This window comes from Haemaphysalis longicornis, unplaced genomic scaffold (genome assembly GCF_048455015.1).
Source record: "Haemaphysalis longicornis isolate Haplotype H1 unplaced genomic scaffold, Haemaphysalis longicornis Haplotype H1 scaffold_5, whole genome shotgun sequence".
Classification (NCBI taxonomy): Eukaryota; Metazoa; Arthropoda; class Arachnida; order Ixodida; family Ixodidae; genus Haemaphysalis; species Haemaphysalis longicornis.
The window spans coordinates 37,087,368-37,103,570 of NW_027526385.1; the positions used below are offsets into that span (position 1 = coordinate 37,087,368).

The 16,203-nt window shown below is 51.2% G+C and overlaps 1 protein-coding gene across 1 annotated transcript in view; it reads left to right on the forward strand.

Moving 5' to 3' along the window:
* LOC144139636 (uncharacterized) overlaps positions 1–16,203 on the forward strand; it is a 49,099-nt gene that overhangs the window by 1,668 nt on the left and 31,228 nt on the right. The window contains exon 2 of the mRNA XM_077671932.1: positions 2,247–2,534. Coding sequence (XP_077528058.1) covers positions 2,247–2,534 — 288 coding nt within the window. The remainder of the gene's footprint in view (positions 1–2,246; positions 2,535–16,203) is intronic.

The window sequence follows — 16,203 nt, forward strand, 5'->3', positions numbered from 1 at the left end:
CGTGTGAATTGAGGCACCCTACTACAACATTTGTAGAACCACGCGATGCCCTAATGCGCGAGCTTTCTAAGCGGAACGTGTATCCCATCTATTGGAACCTTTAGTTGCTATTGCCATTTGACTCAAGTGACGCCAGGAGGTAGCGCTCGCAACAGCAGGCGACAGCTTTCTGCCGTTAATGCAGTATTTCATTTACTATAGCAAAAACCAAGCATCCATAATTTTTTTAATGAAGGAACACTCAAAACATCTTTTATGTATTGATTTGCTGCCTTATATTGAAGTATTGTGTTCTTGTTCAACAATGTTGAGTATGAACACTGACACCGGACTTAGACGTTTAGATATGGCTGTGAGTATATGACTATTGCGCAAATGTGATTTCACTTTGGCCGCGTGGCTGAATCGCGTCACAGACAGACAGACAGACAGACAGACCAAATTTCTGCGTTTAAGTATCTCAAGAAGGGCTATCGTCTTTAAAAGCTATGAAGATAGAGTAGCTCACGAGCAAAAGCTCCAACCTCCCATCGGAGACGGGCGCCGGCGAGAAACACTGACGCGAGCTGCAGGCATCCTAAGATTTACGATGGTTCAGTGACAGGACCCGGTCCCAGCGACTCAGGCGGGGGCTTTTACAACGACAGACAGTTTCGGGCCCTTTTCTGCCCCTCTTCCCCCTCCCTTGAAACCTGTTATCTTAGCTCAGCGGTGGCCTTTTCTGCGGCTCCGCGAATGGGCTCCGTGGGTAATTGCTCCGCATCGGACAGCGGGCGCTCGGCGGCTGCAGGGGTCTTTGGGTTTGATGCTCAGGAATTTCATTGGTCGAGTCAGTGGTGTTAGATTGTTGGGTAGAAATGGTTGCGAGTGGTTTGTCCATGTCAAGGATCCAAGAAGACGCGTCTTGTTGGATGGGTGTCGTTAACGGACCGGGCAGCGGGGATCCGTGGCCGAGTGGTCTTCGTGGCAGTCGGCGCCGCGGGGAACGCACACGTGACTCGCCACTGGGCTTACCGCACCGCAAGCGCTGCACCTCTTCGTGTCCTCAGGGATGCAAGTGCAACGCAATTTACACCACGCTGCTCCAATCCATGGTTCCTGCTCCAACCTGCTCCAAAAAGCAGTATTGCGCCGAAACTGCTCCGAAGAGGCAAAATGAGCAAGATTCGAGGCAGCTGTGAGGCGATGCTCAATGCCAGTCGCATTGAGCAAGCAGCAGCAGGGACTATTCCGTTCGGCTGTCTATCACGACGTGTCGCACTACGGCGAACTACATAAAGGACTAACGCGCGACGCGGTTTCACCGGACTTGGGGGTGACCTTGCGGTGCGGGTGACGTTCGAACTTTGACCTAAAATGCGCCTTCTACGAAAAACACGCTGTGCACAGTGATGCACGCGTCATGTGCAGTCATTTCAATTTTTCCGCTTACTGTAAGAAGCAAAGAGTAATTTTTCAGTCGGACCCTGGGCATTTTATCGTCTAGGCCTCGCCTAGGCCGACGCGGGACTTTAGGCCGGGGTTCCAGAGGACTATCCTCTTTCCACGACATTGCAGCGTAGCGGGCAGATCATGGCCATTTTTATTCTTGTTTATAGTAGTTTTTATCCGGATCTTGCATGGCTTTGCCACTCTTTAAATTACCGCCATGCTACTGTATACGGTCATTACACTAAGGTTTCACAGCTGACTAGAATGATCCGGTATACTAATTGCCGATCTATTGACATTTATGCCTTTGCGGTTTCTGGCTGATAGTAGGAGAACATTGATTTGGCAGCTCATCCGAGCAATTGCCAGGCAGCCAAATGTATGCATTCAGCTAATGACCTTTGGAAGCGCAAGAAAGATAATGCCAAGAGAACGGGGGGAAGAAAGATAAGGGCAGGAGAGCGGGGTCACGCAGTTCCCCGTTCTCTTATCGTTGCCGATCTTGTGCTGTTCTTACATCATTAACCTGAACTAGCTAGCCCGACTTCATGTCTTTTGGATCCATTTGTTTGATGAAAAGGACATGCAGTTGTGGCAGTTGGCGCTCACACTGAAGCGCCCAAGCGCAGGAGCACCATGCCAACCAACTGGATCCATCTTTATTTACAATAATTCCAAACGTGGCCACTTTTCAAATTAGTCAAGTGTTTTTTTGGTGTATGTTTAGATTGGAAAATTGAGTTCAAACACACAAGTAAAGGGCAGCGAAAACTAAGTGGAGTTTTCACGGTTGCTTACAATTGTATTTGTTTCAGGCTGAGGCCAGCATGTCGAAATGTGACTACGACCTGCGCAGCAAACTGGCGGCAACGATTGCTGCCTGCAAACAAGAACTCGGCAAAGATTTCGACGTCCTTTTCATGTCATCCTCAAAGAGAAAGGCATCCAGAGGAGACACCGCAGGCACCGGCAAACGTAGTGCCGAACGTACAACGTCGACGAAGTGGCTACCGATTCCGTGCCCAACATGGATAAGGCGAATAGCGAGGCGGCCAGCTTCGTCTACAGACAAGCGTCGCAAGGGCTGCAAGGAGGAGAAGAAAGTAAGTGGAAGAGAGTCCGTGTTCACCGGCACGCTGACTGCCAAGCGATAGTAATGGACGTTTCTGAATAATCAATAAGCGGTCATTGCTAGACGGGCGCCCCGCAGTGGCCAGGGGCGATACGGAATTGTTGTGGCGCCTTGCTAGAAGGGGCAGGCAAAAACCGCTCGGAAGGCGATCCACTATTCCGTGTCTGGAGCACGGTGGCTCGTCTTCGCTCTACACGGCTGTGTGAAATCAGGTTCATTCTGGGCCAGGAGTGAACCGGACCGTGGCGGGTCGGATGGCATTAGAAGCCCACCGTAAAGCAAAAAAAGGCAGGGCAGGAATAGAAGCGAACAGCCCCATTTGAAATGAGAGGCGCTGAGCAAAAAAATGCTATGACGAAGGGTTACAAAATGTAGATGACCAGAGGTGGGCGGACTGAGTATTAGGGTATCTTCCATGAAAAGCGTGGACATACAGAAGAGAAAAGGTGCCACAGTGCTTAGGACAAAGTTTGTGAAACCTATAAGCGCAGCGAAAACAAACAAAACAGTCAAAAAGAAAGGGAGACAACCAGACATGGATGTGGGGAAAAATGCAAGCCGAGCAATTCTTTCGTGTCTACACAACCGAGAAGCCGGAGATCGCGAGGTAAGCGTTCTTCAGGATATGCATTGCTTTGTAACACAAAGCGGATTGCCTGCGAACCATGTGCAGGTTTCGGGAGGGAAGCAGAAACCGTGCGACATATTCTGGAGAAGTAAGGCTTAAAGGTTGCTTGGCTTCTCGTAAACGAAAAGTGGACGCAGCATCAAAGCCGGCCGGCAAGCCTGACCCGGGCTGCGCTGCCAGAACATGCTGGCAGTTAGCGCGACAGCAATGCTACAAACTCCACATCGTTAGACGGGCAATGTGAATGCTTTTGACAAAGTATGTAACGACATTATCCCAAACAAAACGACCATAAGCTATATATAACGGAAAAAAATACAGTTACTAACATTAGTTCTACTTACTAAGGCAAAAGCCTTCAGGGCCCTATTCTGCGAATAATTCTTGTTGTCTCGTAAAACGATAGCCACGTTGTAAAGGTTAAATATAACTACACGCATGTGACCCGGTATCAAGGAGGTTGTAAGAACTCCTCCTTGCCCGGTATACGGTTTGAACCCATACCGGGGTTCAAACCGTATACCGGGGTTCAAACCGTATACCAGGTCACGCATGTGAGCCGGTATATGGTTTGAACCCATGTTTAGTTTTGACGACATTACCACACACTACCGCCTGCAGCGGCTGGAACTGGCGCCGTGCGATTGCCACTACGAAGGTACTCAACCAATAACCAAAGTTCCCTCAGCGTCTATGCCCGTGCCTGGTCTCGCACATGCAGGGCCTCGCTAGGCTTAAAAATTAATGCCGTTCTACTCAATGTGAAAGCTAAAGGACGTGAAGAACAGTGATCCGCCATAATGGCCTGTAGCACCGTTATCCGCTCACTGCAACCACCCAGTGCAATTCTAATTTCCCGCCTTAGCAGGGCCCGCGTGCCCCCTGCCTGCAACTGCGCCAGCGGGAGTTCTGTTCTTTTTTGCCTGCTTTTCCTTCCGCACGTGCCGCCGTTGCACGGCCAGTTTTTTTTTTTTTTTCGCTTACTATCGTAAAAACCAACCCAACAAGCTTTCCTAACAAAATGAACGTGGGCGCTGCCGACTAAATTAGTATATTTTGCCTCAGCTGTACCTGCAGTTATCTTTGCGCTAAAAAAACGGCGAGATGTATCACAAGTGCCAGCGGTTCACGAGTTTCGAACGCTCATGACTATATAAACTCCTTCGCTTTCGATGCCTCTGGGGTACGCCGCGACGACAGCTGCTACGACGGAATGCCGTGTGGCTCTACTTGGGTCCAGCGAGTGAGCTACGACAACAAGGCGAGCCCCTAAAGTGCTCTGCACTTAAAATAAATGACCGGGCCCGGGCAGCGCCGGGCCAGATTCACTTAGGCTCGCCCGAGCTATGTGTTACAGGCCCGGGTCGGGCTCGGGCTTCATAAAGCGGGCTCGGTCCGGACGCGGGCCTTAAAATCAAGCCCTTGCAGTTCTTTAGCTGTTAGTAGTATCGCCAGGCTCTCGCCTACAAGCACGTTAGCAGATCTGAGTGTCCAGACGTATTTTTTAGAAGTCAGTCAAAACAGATAATAATAGTGTACATGGTCTTCGTTTAGAAACATTCCGCACTCAAACCGAAGTACATATCACCTGACACCATGTTCACACACATTGGTATTTAGAAGACCAATTTGTGTTTTTTAGGACGGTTCCAGAAACCTGTAGTTTGCTTGACTGAAAAGAATCTTGATTTGCAGTCGCATCACCGCTATAGATCTATAGACGATTGAGGTCGATGTATTGTAGTTACCTAAAATTTTTGATTTACTTTGATACTGAAAATAGTTGACACTCTGTATTGTTCTTACGGGGAATGGAAAGATGTCCTACCAGTCCCCACTTTGTGGGGCATTCAGCTTCAGGAAGCCCTCAGGTTTAAGTTGATGGAAAAACCGCGCTCCGGCGTCTAGTGGCGCCGAAAAAGGAGACGCAAAACCAGGAGTCCATGAATGCGATCGTCTTGTTTTTTAGAGCTCATTAAAAAGCACAAAAGCCCTGCACACGCTGTGTGGCACACGTACTGTCGAGAGCAAAAGTTTACAAGCCACAGAAGCAGCAAGTTTGGGTTATTTCTCAGTGGCACAGCCGCCCGCGGTATTGTGATTGGTAACATTTAACCGGCCTCTCACTTGAACATCACGGTTCCTGGGCTGCTACAGCAAGAGAAATAAAAAGAGGTCGTCATTTTATTGCCCCGTAAACTTCTCATCAAGGGTGTACATCCGCCGTTCGTTGTTCGCTTCGTTGGGTGGCTCATCCGATCCACGCGCCATTTCCCCGGGTGATTCAAACAGGTTTCACAAGAAAGCCTAATGGGAAAATGGAATGGAACGCACTAAAGGTTAGAAAAGGAAGGTTACACTGTTGCTGGCAGAAAGCGAGAAGGAATCTAAACAGTAGGTCAAACTAGAACCGACGTTCAGTAAAGGGTAGACGACCCATTATTTTTTTTAACACACGGTGAATGCACCGAGGCGATACTACTAATACCACTGTGCAATACCACGGTGTTATAATGGGGAAGCCAGTAAAAGTACCATCGTCATCGGCTGGGCGTGCGGTTGAAGCGCTGCTGTGTTCCAGTTCGGTACACGCTCAAGTGCCGTTTTACTATGTGGTTACGAGGGGTGCGTCCTCCGCTACTCGCACTGAGCACTCTGAAGCGACGCAAGGCCATTGCAACCCTGAGCGGTTCGCATCTCTCGCTTCCGATAGCAGCTACTTTACATGCTGCATATTAGACGCTAGCTTTAGATAATATACAAGGAAATTACCGCACTGCGTCTTGCGCGAGCACAATAAGACAGCACAGAAAATTGATTTTTCTCTCTTTATGCTAAACACGATGATCTCTTACTGAGCAAAAACGTGCGGGGGGTTTGTAACTATACCGTAAACGTTCCTCGTGGGCCGGAAAAAATTCGCGGCTGAATACTATAGTAGGGATAAGCCGCGGATTCCAGACAAATTTCTCATGGGAGGTTGGACCACTCCAGGGGGACTAAGGCTCCATAGGCCAACGAACACTACGGGAAACGCAACGGGCCACCGACGCACGTTTTGAAATTGGGGTGTTTTACGCCACAAGCTGCAACCTGGCTATATGAGGCGCACCGTAGTCAAGGGTTCGGGATTGACTTTGACCAGCTAGAGATATTTACCCTCCCCAAAATCCCGACGCACGGGCGTTCTCGTTTTTATATTCCACAAAAAAAAAAAAACAGCGTTCTTTTGTTAAAGCCCAGTTTGTATTTCGCGCGTTCGGTTTTCTGACTGCCTTGATGGTAGTTCGCGTCGCAGCTGACAGATGGCGCCACCAGTCCACGGCGCGCGCGCCGCTCGTGGAACCTTGTTCTCGGCGGTTGCACTCGGTCTTGCAAGAGGTAGCGTCAAACTTCCCCCTCGCGAGGGGCACGATCAAATGCAGAGCATTTCCGGGGGCGCACGACGTTAAGTAGTTTGCGTTACGTTAATGTTGTTGCACTTGTGGCAACTGCTGACGAGAGAGCGCTCGTCAGCAGTAATTTGAATGAATCAACGATATAAGGCGCGTTCGTAGCATCCCATTCTGTGTCGTCTTTGTGGCGCAGTGGGTAGAGCACCATGTACATTGCGTTCCGCCCGCAGGGTCGAGGGATCGAAACCTGGCGCCGGATAGTATTTTCTTTTATATAGCGCCGGATAGTATTTTCTTTTATATAGGGGGAGGGGTGCGGACAACGACGGTGCGGACTACGACGGTACAACGTGGGTGACATCGTGAGTTACTGAAATGCTCTGCATTTAAAAAGACCATGCCTCCGAAACGCCAGGCACAATTCCTGTGTGCCGGAAGCATATCCTAGCCCTATACGCCTCGAGCTTGGCGATCGCTGCGCCGTCTGCCGCCGCTTCTCCGCGGTGCAGACGGGAGGTCCGCTGCGCAGCTGATAGCGGCTCATGCAGCGTTTTGGTTCTCTTTCGCTTCTTTTTGCCTTTCCGCGCCCTAAACATCTTGTTATGGTGATGTCTGTAAGTAAATAGTACGTTTAGGGCACTTCAAAAAACAGCTGCATCCTGATTGGAGTGCTCGAAGGCCAACAAGAGCGAACCGGGGAGGTGGTACTGCGCGCTTCTTCGCCGCTCTTAAGGCCCAACCACATGCACGCGTAAAATCGACGTACTCGACCGACGACGTCGGAGAGGGCGAGTAACCACACATATCGGCGCAACGCGCGCGTAAACCAATGCGCCGCGCAGTGTGGCTCGACTACTCCGGACTCAGGTTTGTGGCGACCAGTTCAACTACATATTAACTCAAATAAAACAAATAATGCCTATTCTCACAAAAATATGTATGTTTAATACAGAAACAACTAAAACAGTTCTTGGGACATTAAAAAACGTTAAGGATTAGTATGCATACTTGGCAGGCACAAAACCCTCCGCTACATATGGCGTAAACTGCCTTGCCCCCATAGTTGCTCGTTGCTTCGCGTTTTTTTATCCGGTTGTTTGGTCCCCGTATTTTACAAATTTCTTCGTTTTATCGCATAATTAATAGTGAAGTTAGCTTATTTATCAATTCCCTGCCTTGTTATGCGACCTGACCGCCGATAACATCACCGCCAGAGGGGTACGTCAACACCGTGCGCCCGAAAGTTTGCGTCGATATCTGGCGGGCTCTGACTTCGGCGTACCAAGCGCGTACCAATGCATTCGGCGTACGCCGGAGTACGCCGGTTTCTTACGCGCTTACGCCGGTGTACGTCGTTGCGCGAGTACGCCGGTTTTACGCGTGCTTGTGGTTGGGCCTTTACGGTCGTCGGCGACGACAGCAGCATATATCACCACTGCACCCTCCGAATAACTCAGGCGCAAGGGAATTCTATTGACGCCTCGTTTAGACCTGATACTGGCACAATGAGGGGTCGGTTTTGTTTTTCAGCGCGGACAACGAATTTGGCCTTGTTTTTTAATGTATACGTCGTGGAAAAATATCACTCGGGGAGGTGATGACCTAATACCTGACAATAACTTGTGCCTTCTATAGAAATAGAGGCCAAGCAAACACGTTAAGTATATTCCGAGTCTGTGGGTCGTTAAATATGTGCCCACTCCCGCCTGATAGCATGGACCGAGGAGCGTTATTAAAACCACGGCAAAATAAATGGTCTGCGAAGTCCTGAAGCAATCTAATAGCTCGTGAAGGCATGAAAAAACCCAGTGCAGCTTCGTAAATGCTAGAGACGTTCCTCTTACCTTAAGCAAGGTTGAACTCACTAGACAAACTAGATGCGAAATGCAATGATATTTTCCAAGACAGGGAGCAGGAAGAGGAGGGGGCGCTTAACTATCGTTGTGTACAAATGCGGAGCGAAATCAAGGAATGACCGTTTTAGTAATCACCGACAAGATGCGCGTTCACCTTTATTTTATTTTTGGCGCTGCAGGGCTCGAGCTGAACACCTGTTCACCCCTTGAAGTGGAGCTACGGGGCGTACTGGCCGTACTGGACCATTTAACGTACTCTGCGAATACACCTCAAATGGCACGCATATTGACCGATTCCCATGACGTCATGCAAGAACTCCGGAAACCATATTCAGACCACCCTATAGCCAACATCATTACGCTATCCCTTCAACATCTTTCGCGAAATGGTGTTACGATACGCGTGGCGTGGGCACCAGGTCACACGGATTTCCAGTCGGGGAACCAAGCAGCACACGATGCTGCCAGGGAGAGCGCTTCATTACCTCCCTCCCCTTCTGCCGTCGTGCCTTGCATGAACCCGCGCCTGGAACTGGATGCTAGGCGTGTTCAACGCAAGATTACCCTATTACGTCAAACTCCTAAAGGATATCTGCCACAGAGCCTTCAAATACCAAGGGTTGCCGAGATATTCATCAATAAAAGCATCGCCAACAGTGCCTACACGCCCTCTGTTACGAGGAAATGGTACCATCCGAATGGGCAACCACCCCCGTATTGCCCTTATTGCCAAGAGAACGTATCATCTGACCTTCACCACCTCACGTGGGTGTGCAGCCATTTCGCGCTCCAAAGACAGGACTTGCTCCGTCACGTCCCTCCAGACACGGACACTCTGCACCCTCCAAATCACGAAATCGGTTTTCTGCAAGCACTAGGCAATTATGGCATACAGAGTGGCCTTGCGAGATTAGTGTAGCCTGGGGGTGACTACCCATCCTGCGAAGAGCCTTAATATCATGGACGCAAAATGAGTGCTCAAAGAAGGGACGTTCAATTGTGCGACGAAGACCTTTTGCTACCCCCTTCCCTTCACTTCCCATTCCCCCATGCACGGCCTCCGGGCCTCCCCTTTCCTCCAATAAAGGCTTGAATCAATCAATCGACTTTAACGAACAGCCGATCACTCGGCGGAAACATTTTTTGAAGCTTACAGTAAGGAAGTTCACAAGCGATAAAAGGCGTCGTTGGAAGAGTGTAATGAGGCCCTCTGATTTCGCTTTTGTGCTAAATTCTGCAGGCTCCCTGTGTCATATGATGATGTTTCTAAGTAGCGTTTAGTCACGGCCGCGGATATAGTGGAGGATATATGTAGCCGATGACTGTTCGAGAAAGCTCACCTCGCGACAAGACGACCGAGCCGTAAATTCTTTGTGCTGATTCCCGCATGTAATTTTGCAGTACCCGTGATACTTATTGCGTAGAATATCCGTGAAATTTATGCCACAATGGCTTGTTCAGGGTAGTGATCAATATCGGAGATATGAAGCGTAACTGGCGGGCTGTCAGGTATGCTCCGCTAGATTACGAAAGCACACGAACCCGACTTAAGGCACATTCCCACTGGCGATGCGCCCCGTCGCGCGACGAAAAGCGAGTCGCAAAGCGACGAGCCGGCCGTCGCTTTTCGGAGTTTTGCGACGGCGGAGCCGATCGCTCTCGGTCCGAATTCCCTCGTCGCGCGATGGCCCCGCAAAACCGGTAAGCCAATCATGGCCGCGGAGTAGACTGACGTAGCCGGAAACGAAACGTTTCTTTACATCCGGTATGCAAACGCTGCGGGCGGGCGGGCGAGGACGAGCCGCCGCCTCCACCGCCGCTGGCTCGCTCGGCCAGGCGCTTGGCCCGCTATCGCTGTACCCGCCGAGTCGGGCCGGCAAGCAACTTCCCGTGTGCATCGGTTCTTTGGTCAGTGGCTTCAGCGTACGCGTGCACTAATCAACGAATAGCGTGGAACTCATCAGTGTGGAGAAGCGTGTATGGATTGTAAAAGCAAGTAATCATCGTATAGAGCTAGGTGGACAGCGAGACGGTAGGTTGACTTGCAGCCTCATCGTTCTATCGGCGACTGGTAAACACGCGTAGAGTTCGGTGGCGTCAGAACTTTGCGCCTGTGAAAAGAAGCGACATTTGTGGGCCGTGATGCGGGTGTTGTGGCGTGAAAGCAAGCGTGTGCATTTCTTCGTGCAATAATATGTTGAAAAGAGCCTTCTTGAGTTTGTTATTTTCTGCTCCTCCCGCAACCCGCAAATGTTTTCGGCATTGCTCCAGGTTAGTACTAAGCATGTGTTTTAGTTTGATTTCTACCTGCTTTTGTCGCGTAACATCATTTTCTTTGACTGCGAATGGTTGGCGCACCAACGAGGCGACGGCGACGAGACAAATCGCCAGTGGGAATGTGCCGTTACGTCGCAGTTTATAGCCCTAGCATGAGCATCTGAACGAACGCTGCTTTCGGAGGTACTGTTAGTAAATTTCAGGTCAGTGGAATTACAATCAGCTCCATGCATATATGCGCAATTCGTGACACCGGCTGGTGACACACACTTGGCGCTTATGCGCACCGAATGTACCACAGTAAGATCGCGTCAGAAGCATTTACACTCTCGTAAATACACCAAATTTGCGAACAGAGTGTAAATGTGTACATAAATATCAATTTCCAACGCATACGAACGGAAAAGATCAGTCGCGAACGTGCCTCAAAAGCAACGGCGACAGTGGTGAGCGGACCGGTGACTCCCGCGACTGCTTTCGAAACGGGCCGCTAGGGGGATTTCAGTGGCGCCCCTACAGCCAGCGCTCAAGGCGTATACCTGAATTCTCTGGCCCTCTCAAGGCGCCACCATGTTTCTGCGATTGGTGCGCCGCCTTGTGGGCTTTTGCTGGGAGACTGCTGAAAGGCGGTGGTGAAAACATTTATTGAACTCATTTGTTGGTCGAAGAGCAGCCTAGATGAGTGGGGTCCTCAGTCGAGGACACTAATGGCGGACGCTATCCGGCGGGCCCACTTGATCAGCCGTTGCGGGTCTTACGGGGCAGTGCTGGACAGAGCAGCCTCCCAAGAGGAGAGGGTGGAGATGCGTATAGGGTGAGCCCGTCTTGTGGACGCGGACACTCCCATACAAGTGGTAGAGGGGGGGGCTGTTGCAAGCCGCGCAACTGCTAGGGTATTGGGTGGGAAAGAGGTGTTTGTGGTGCAAGTTTAGGAACGTTTGTGTCTGGAGCTACCGCGATGACGTAGCGTCGGCGCGGGATAGGAAGTGGAGGGGTGGAGGTAGTGTTTTAGATGCGACTACATCTCATTCACTCGCCTTGTCCCTCCATACGGCGTTGTGTCCGTCCACACCCCTCCCCTTTCTCCTCGCCGCGCGAGCTGCACTCTCCGCCGCTCACCCCCCCTCCTCTCCGATAGCAAACACTCTCTCGCGAGGGGCATTGGATTGGATTCGATTGGCTTGGCTTGGAGTGGATTGGATTTAGATTGGATTGGATTGGATTAAAGTGAATTGTGTTGGATTGTGTTGCGTCATAGCCGCGCCACGTTGCGTCATAGCCGCGGTCATTCCAGCACCGGCCAAAGAAATAAAGAATACATCATACGCGTTCGTCACACGTTTCACGCAATTAGAGAATCAGCCCAAAGGAAATACCAAGCGAACCCCCAAGATGCGTCGCATCTCCACAGGGTTCCCCTCGCGGGAAGGTGGGGTAATTTTTCTTCGTGTGCGGTAATAGGTGGGTGTGCGTGTATAGTTGAGAAGTTCGTGGGATTGGATGATGGAGGGAAGGAAGGAAGGAAGGAAGGAAGGAAGGAAGGAAGGAAGGAAGGAAGGAATACGTTTTTTCGTCCATCGGGATCAGGTGTTGGGGGTGGAGGAGGCCCACAGGGCCGCCGCGACCGCCAGGGCCCGGGAGGTGGTCAGGACTTGGCATGATTCCCCCGGGTCACGCAACATCTGCTCCCAGTGGTGAGGGGAGGGAACGGGGGGTACGGGTCTGCGGGGCATTCGCAGAGGGAATGGTAGTGAGTGTCGAGTGCCCCGCAGGATGGACAGGTACGGTCAGTAAAGAGGTGTGGATGACTGTGTATTAATTGTGTTCTGTGTGGGAAGGTGTGTGTTTGTAGGATGCGCAGCATGTGGCCCGCCTCCGGGGAGAGGTGTGGGTGCGGGGGTGGGTATCGGCGGCGGAGAAGGCGGTAGTGCAGGGCAATATCCCTGTATTGCAGGAGGGAGGCTGGCTTGCCTGCAGGGGCATCGCGTGTAGGCGTAGTGAAAATGGCGACCCGGTCAATTAGTTCGCGAGCACGTACGTCACTTCATTAGCGCCTGCCGCTGTGTGGGCTGGTGTCCACAGCAGGGTCACGATGTCGGATGGAGGATTTTTGGAGATAATTTTTAATGCCATGGGAGAGATGTTACCGCGAATAAAATTGCGGATGGCCTGCTGACAGTCAGAGAGGACGAATTGGGGGGTGGGGCGCTGGGTGAGCGCGCGGGCAATGGCTGCCTCCTCCGCCGTGGTTGTGTTGCTAGTTAGGATGGTAGCCGCTGTTACGTTTGGTGATGTGTGTTGGCCAACAACAGCTGCACAGTGTGCAGGTTTGTGAGGGTAGGGGGTAGCATCAGTGTATAGTGTGCATGGTTGTGGTGGGTATAGTTTGGCGTGGGCGTTGGCTCGTGCTAATCGGCGGGCTGCATGGAAAGTAGGGTGCATGTGGCGAGGAATTGGGCGGATTCGGATGCTGTTACGGATGTGAGGTGGAATGGGGAGTGGCGGGATTGGGATGGTGGGTGGTAGTGCGTTTATAGAGTTGAGATTCTTGAAAATGTAGTGCCCTGTTGAGGAGGATGCAAGGCGCGTTGGTTGGGAGACGCGGTGGGCGTCTAGGTGCTCCCGTATGGTGTTGTGTATGCCGAGGTCAAGTAAGCGATGTGTTGGTGCGTATGGGGGAAGCAGGAGTGCATGCCTATACGTCTTCCGGAGGAGGGCATCAAGTGAGTCGAGTTAGGTAGATGTAAGGTTAATGTATGGTAGGTGGTACAAGATACGGTTGAGTAGAACACTGTGTACGAGACGGAGGGGGTCCTGTTCCGTGATGCCGTGGTGTTTGCTGGCGATCCGTCTAATGAGATGCGTGGTTTGGGTAACGTATTTCTTTACGTGCTGGAGTGTGAGTGCGGGTGATCTGTTTTGTGTTAGGGTGTTAGGGTCAGAGTGTATAAATAGTTGGATGGGGGATTTGGAGGGGGCTTGCTGCGAGGGGGCGTGAAAGTTAGGAGAGCAGATTTTTGTGGAGAGCACTGGAGCGTTAAAGGTTCGATGTGGTCTAAGACTTGGTTGAGGCCATGTTGGAGTGTGGTTGCAATGTGTTGGTTGGAGCCAGTGAACCCACAGGGCAATGTCATCTGCGTAGAGTGTGCTGCGTAGTGTGGGTATGGTGAGGAGAGAGCGGACAAATGGGATTAGGGTCAGGTTAAAGAGCATGGGCGAGAGGACTGCTCCTTGTGGCGTTCCACGGTCTGGCATGTGGAAAAGATCAGACTGGACATGGCGAAAGCGGATGTATAGCAGTACATTGTGTAAGAACGTTATACATATAGTGATAGAAGTGTAGGCCTAGGTTTTGGGATGAAACTGCCTGAAGTATGCTATTGTGTGAGACATTGGCAAATGCTTTTTGAAGGTCCAGTGAGAGAATAGAGGTGTGGTCTTGTTGCGGGGGGTGTTGGTGGAAATCATGATGGTACTATATAAGGGCATCTTGAGTGGATAGGTTGGGTCGAAAGCCGATCATGTTAGGGGGGTAGGCTTGAGTGTGCTCAAGGTGTGCATTAATATGATTCTGCAAGACGTGTTCGAAAAGTTTGCCAAGGCAGGAGGTGAGGAAGGTAGGGCGAGGTTGTGTATGGAGGGGTTTTTTCCAGGTTTGAGGATGAGGGTGATGTTGGAGTGTTTCCAGGTGGAGGGGAGGGTGTGGTTAAGCCCGTGTTGGTTAAAGAGTTGCACAAGGTGTTCGAGAGCCTCCTCATCTAGATGTCCTAAGAGGGCGTTAGTGATGTTGTCATGTCCTGGCGCGGTATTACATTTGAGGGCTTGGATCACCGCATGTAGCTCTGCAAACGTGATAGGGGCATCGAGCTGTGGATTGGGGTTGCCAGTGTATTGTGGGGAACCAACAGGGTGTGGTGAGGGCGGTAGGATGTAAATGGAGCGGAGGCTGTCGCATAGGGCAGTGGGTTAGAGTTGAGTGTCCGCTATCAGTTCAGTGGTTTGGTTCCGAGATTGAGTTTTCGTATAGCGCGGGTCGAGTAAGGCACGGAGGATGTGCCAAACTTTCTTAGTGGAGAGCTGGCCTCACATTTCGTCGCAAATGGTATTCCATTGATTTCTGGCTAAGGTGAGTGCGTGTGCTTCAATCTTTGTACGGACGGTTTGTAGTTTGAGGCGAAGGTTGCGTCGGTGTTTGTTTCCGCCAGCGCTCCTCTATGCTGGTGTAAGCCTCCCAAAGGTTACGGAGGTGCGTGTCTACATATTGCACTGGAGGAGCAGGGTCGATGGTTTTCGTTGCAAATTGTTTAGCTGAGAGAAGGTGGGTCGGCCATTGTTCTAGGTCGGAGTCGGAGGTGGTAGTTGGCGGGAGGGGGCATTCAGTACGGAAGAGATCCCAATCTGTGCATGTTCGTGGTGGGAGTGGGGGCGTTGTGGTGATGCCCTTAAGGGTAAGAGATGTGCTTATAATATAATGATCGCTGCCGAGTGTGTCTGGTGTCCTGGAGGTATGATGAGTGAGGTTTCCAGTGCTAAAGGTGAGGTCGGGAGTGGTGTCGCGCTGGGCACTGTTGCCAATGCGTGTGGGGGATGAAGGGTCGGTGTGGAGGGTGAGTAGATGGGAGTGGGCAAGTTCAGATAGTAAACGACCTTTGCGAGTCGTGTGAGAGTAACCCCACTCCACACTGGGGGCTTTTAAGTCGCCTACAATTATGAGAGGGTCTCGTTTAGCGAGAGAAAGGGCTTGGTGAAATATGTATTTGAAAGAGATGTGTTTGGATTTAGGGGGCCTGTAGATGTTGAGAAAGTGCAGGCGTGTGACAGAGGCTTTGGGGAGGTGGAGAGTAGTGAGTATGTGCGGGATTGGTGAGGCGAAAGTTTGAGCTTGGTGGCAATATTTCGGTGTACAAGGGTGGCTATCTGGGGGAAGTCTGGCGGGGAGTGAGATGCATAGTCTTTTAGTTTGGGTGGGTGATACGTTTCCTGTAGTGCCAGAAGGATGGGGGGTTGGGTATGGCTGCGATGCGAGCTTGCAGGTTGGCTCTTTTAGTTCGGAAACCACGGCAGTTCCACTGCCAGATGTGTTGAGGATTAGAGGACCGGGTCATTTTTGGGAAGAGGTATGGTGCTGCCTGTGAGCTTCGCTTGTGTTATGTGTATTGGTGTTGGGACTTGGTTGGGCTTTTTTAGTTCCAGCGTGCCTCCTCTCTTGCGATCCATTGCTGCCGAATGGGACACTCTGGTGTGAGGACATCGTGTGGGGCTTCCTTGCCAGCTGACCAGCAGGAGGGACACAGAGGGGGCTGAGTGGTCCCCCGGTAGGGGCACTGGTTTACTGTGTGTGGCTCGGCGCAGTACCCGCAACGCCTGAACCGGTTGCGGCAGTGCTTTCCAACATGGCCAATGGTAGCGCACAGCTTGCATGTGGGGATGTTGTGGTGTTGGAAGAGCGCGCACGAGACCCAGCCTATGTTGAGGTGTGTCAGC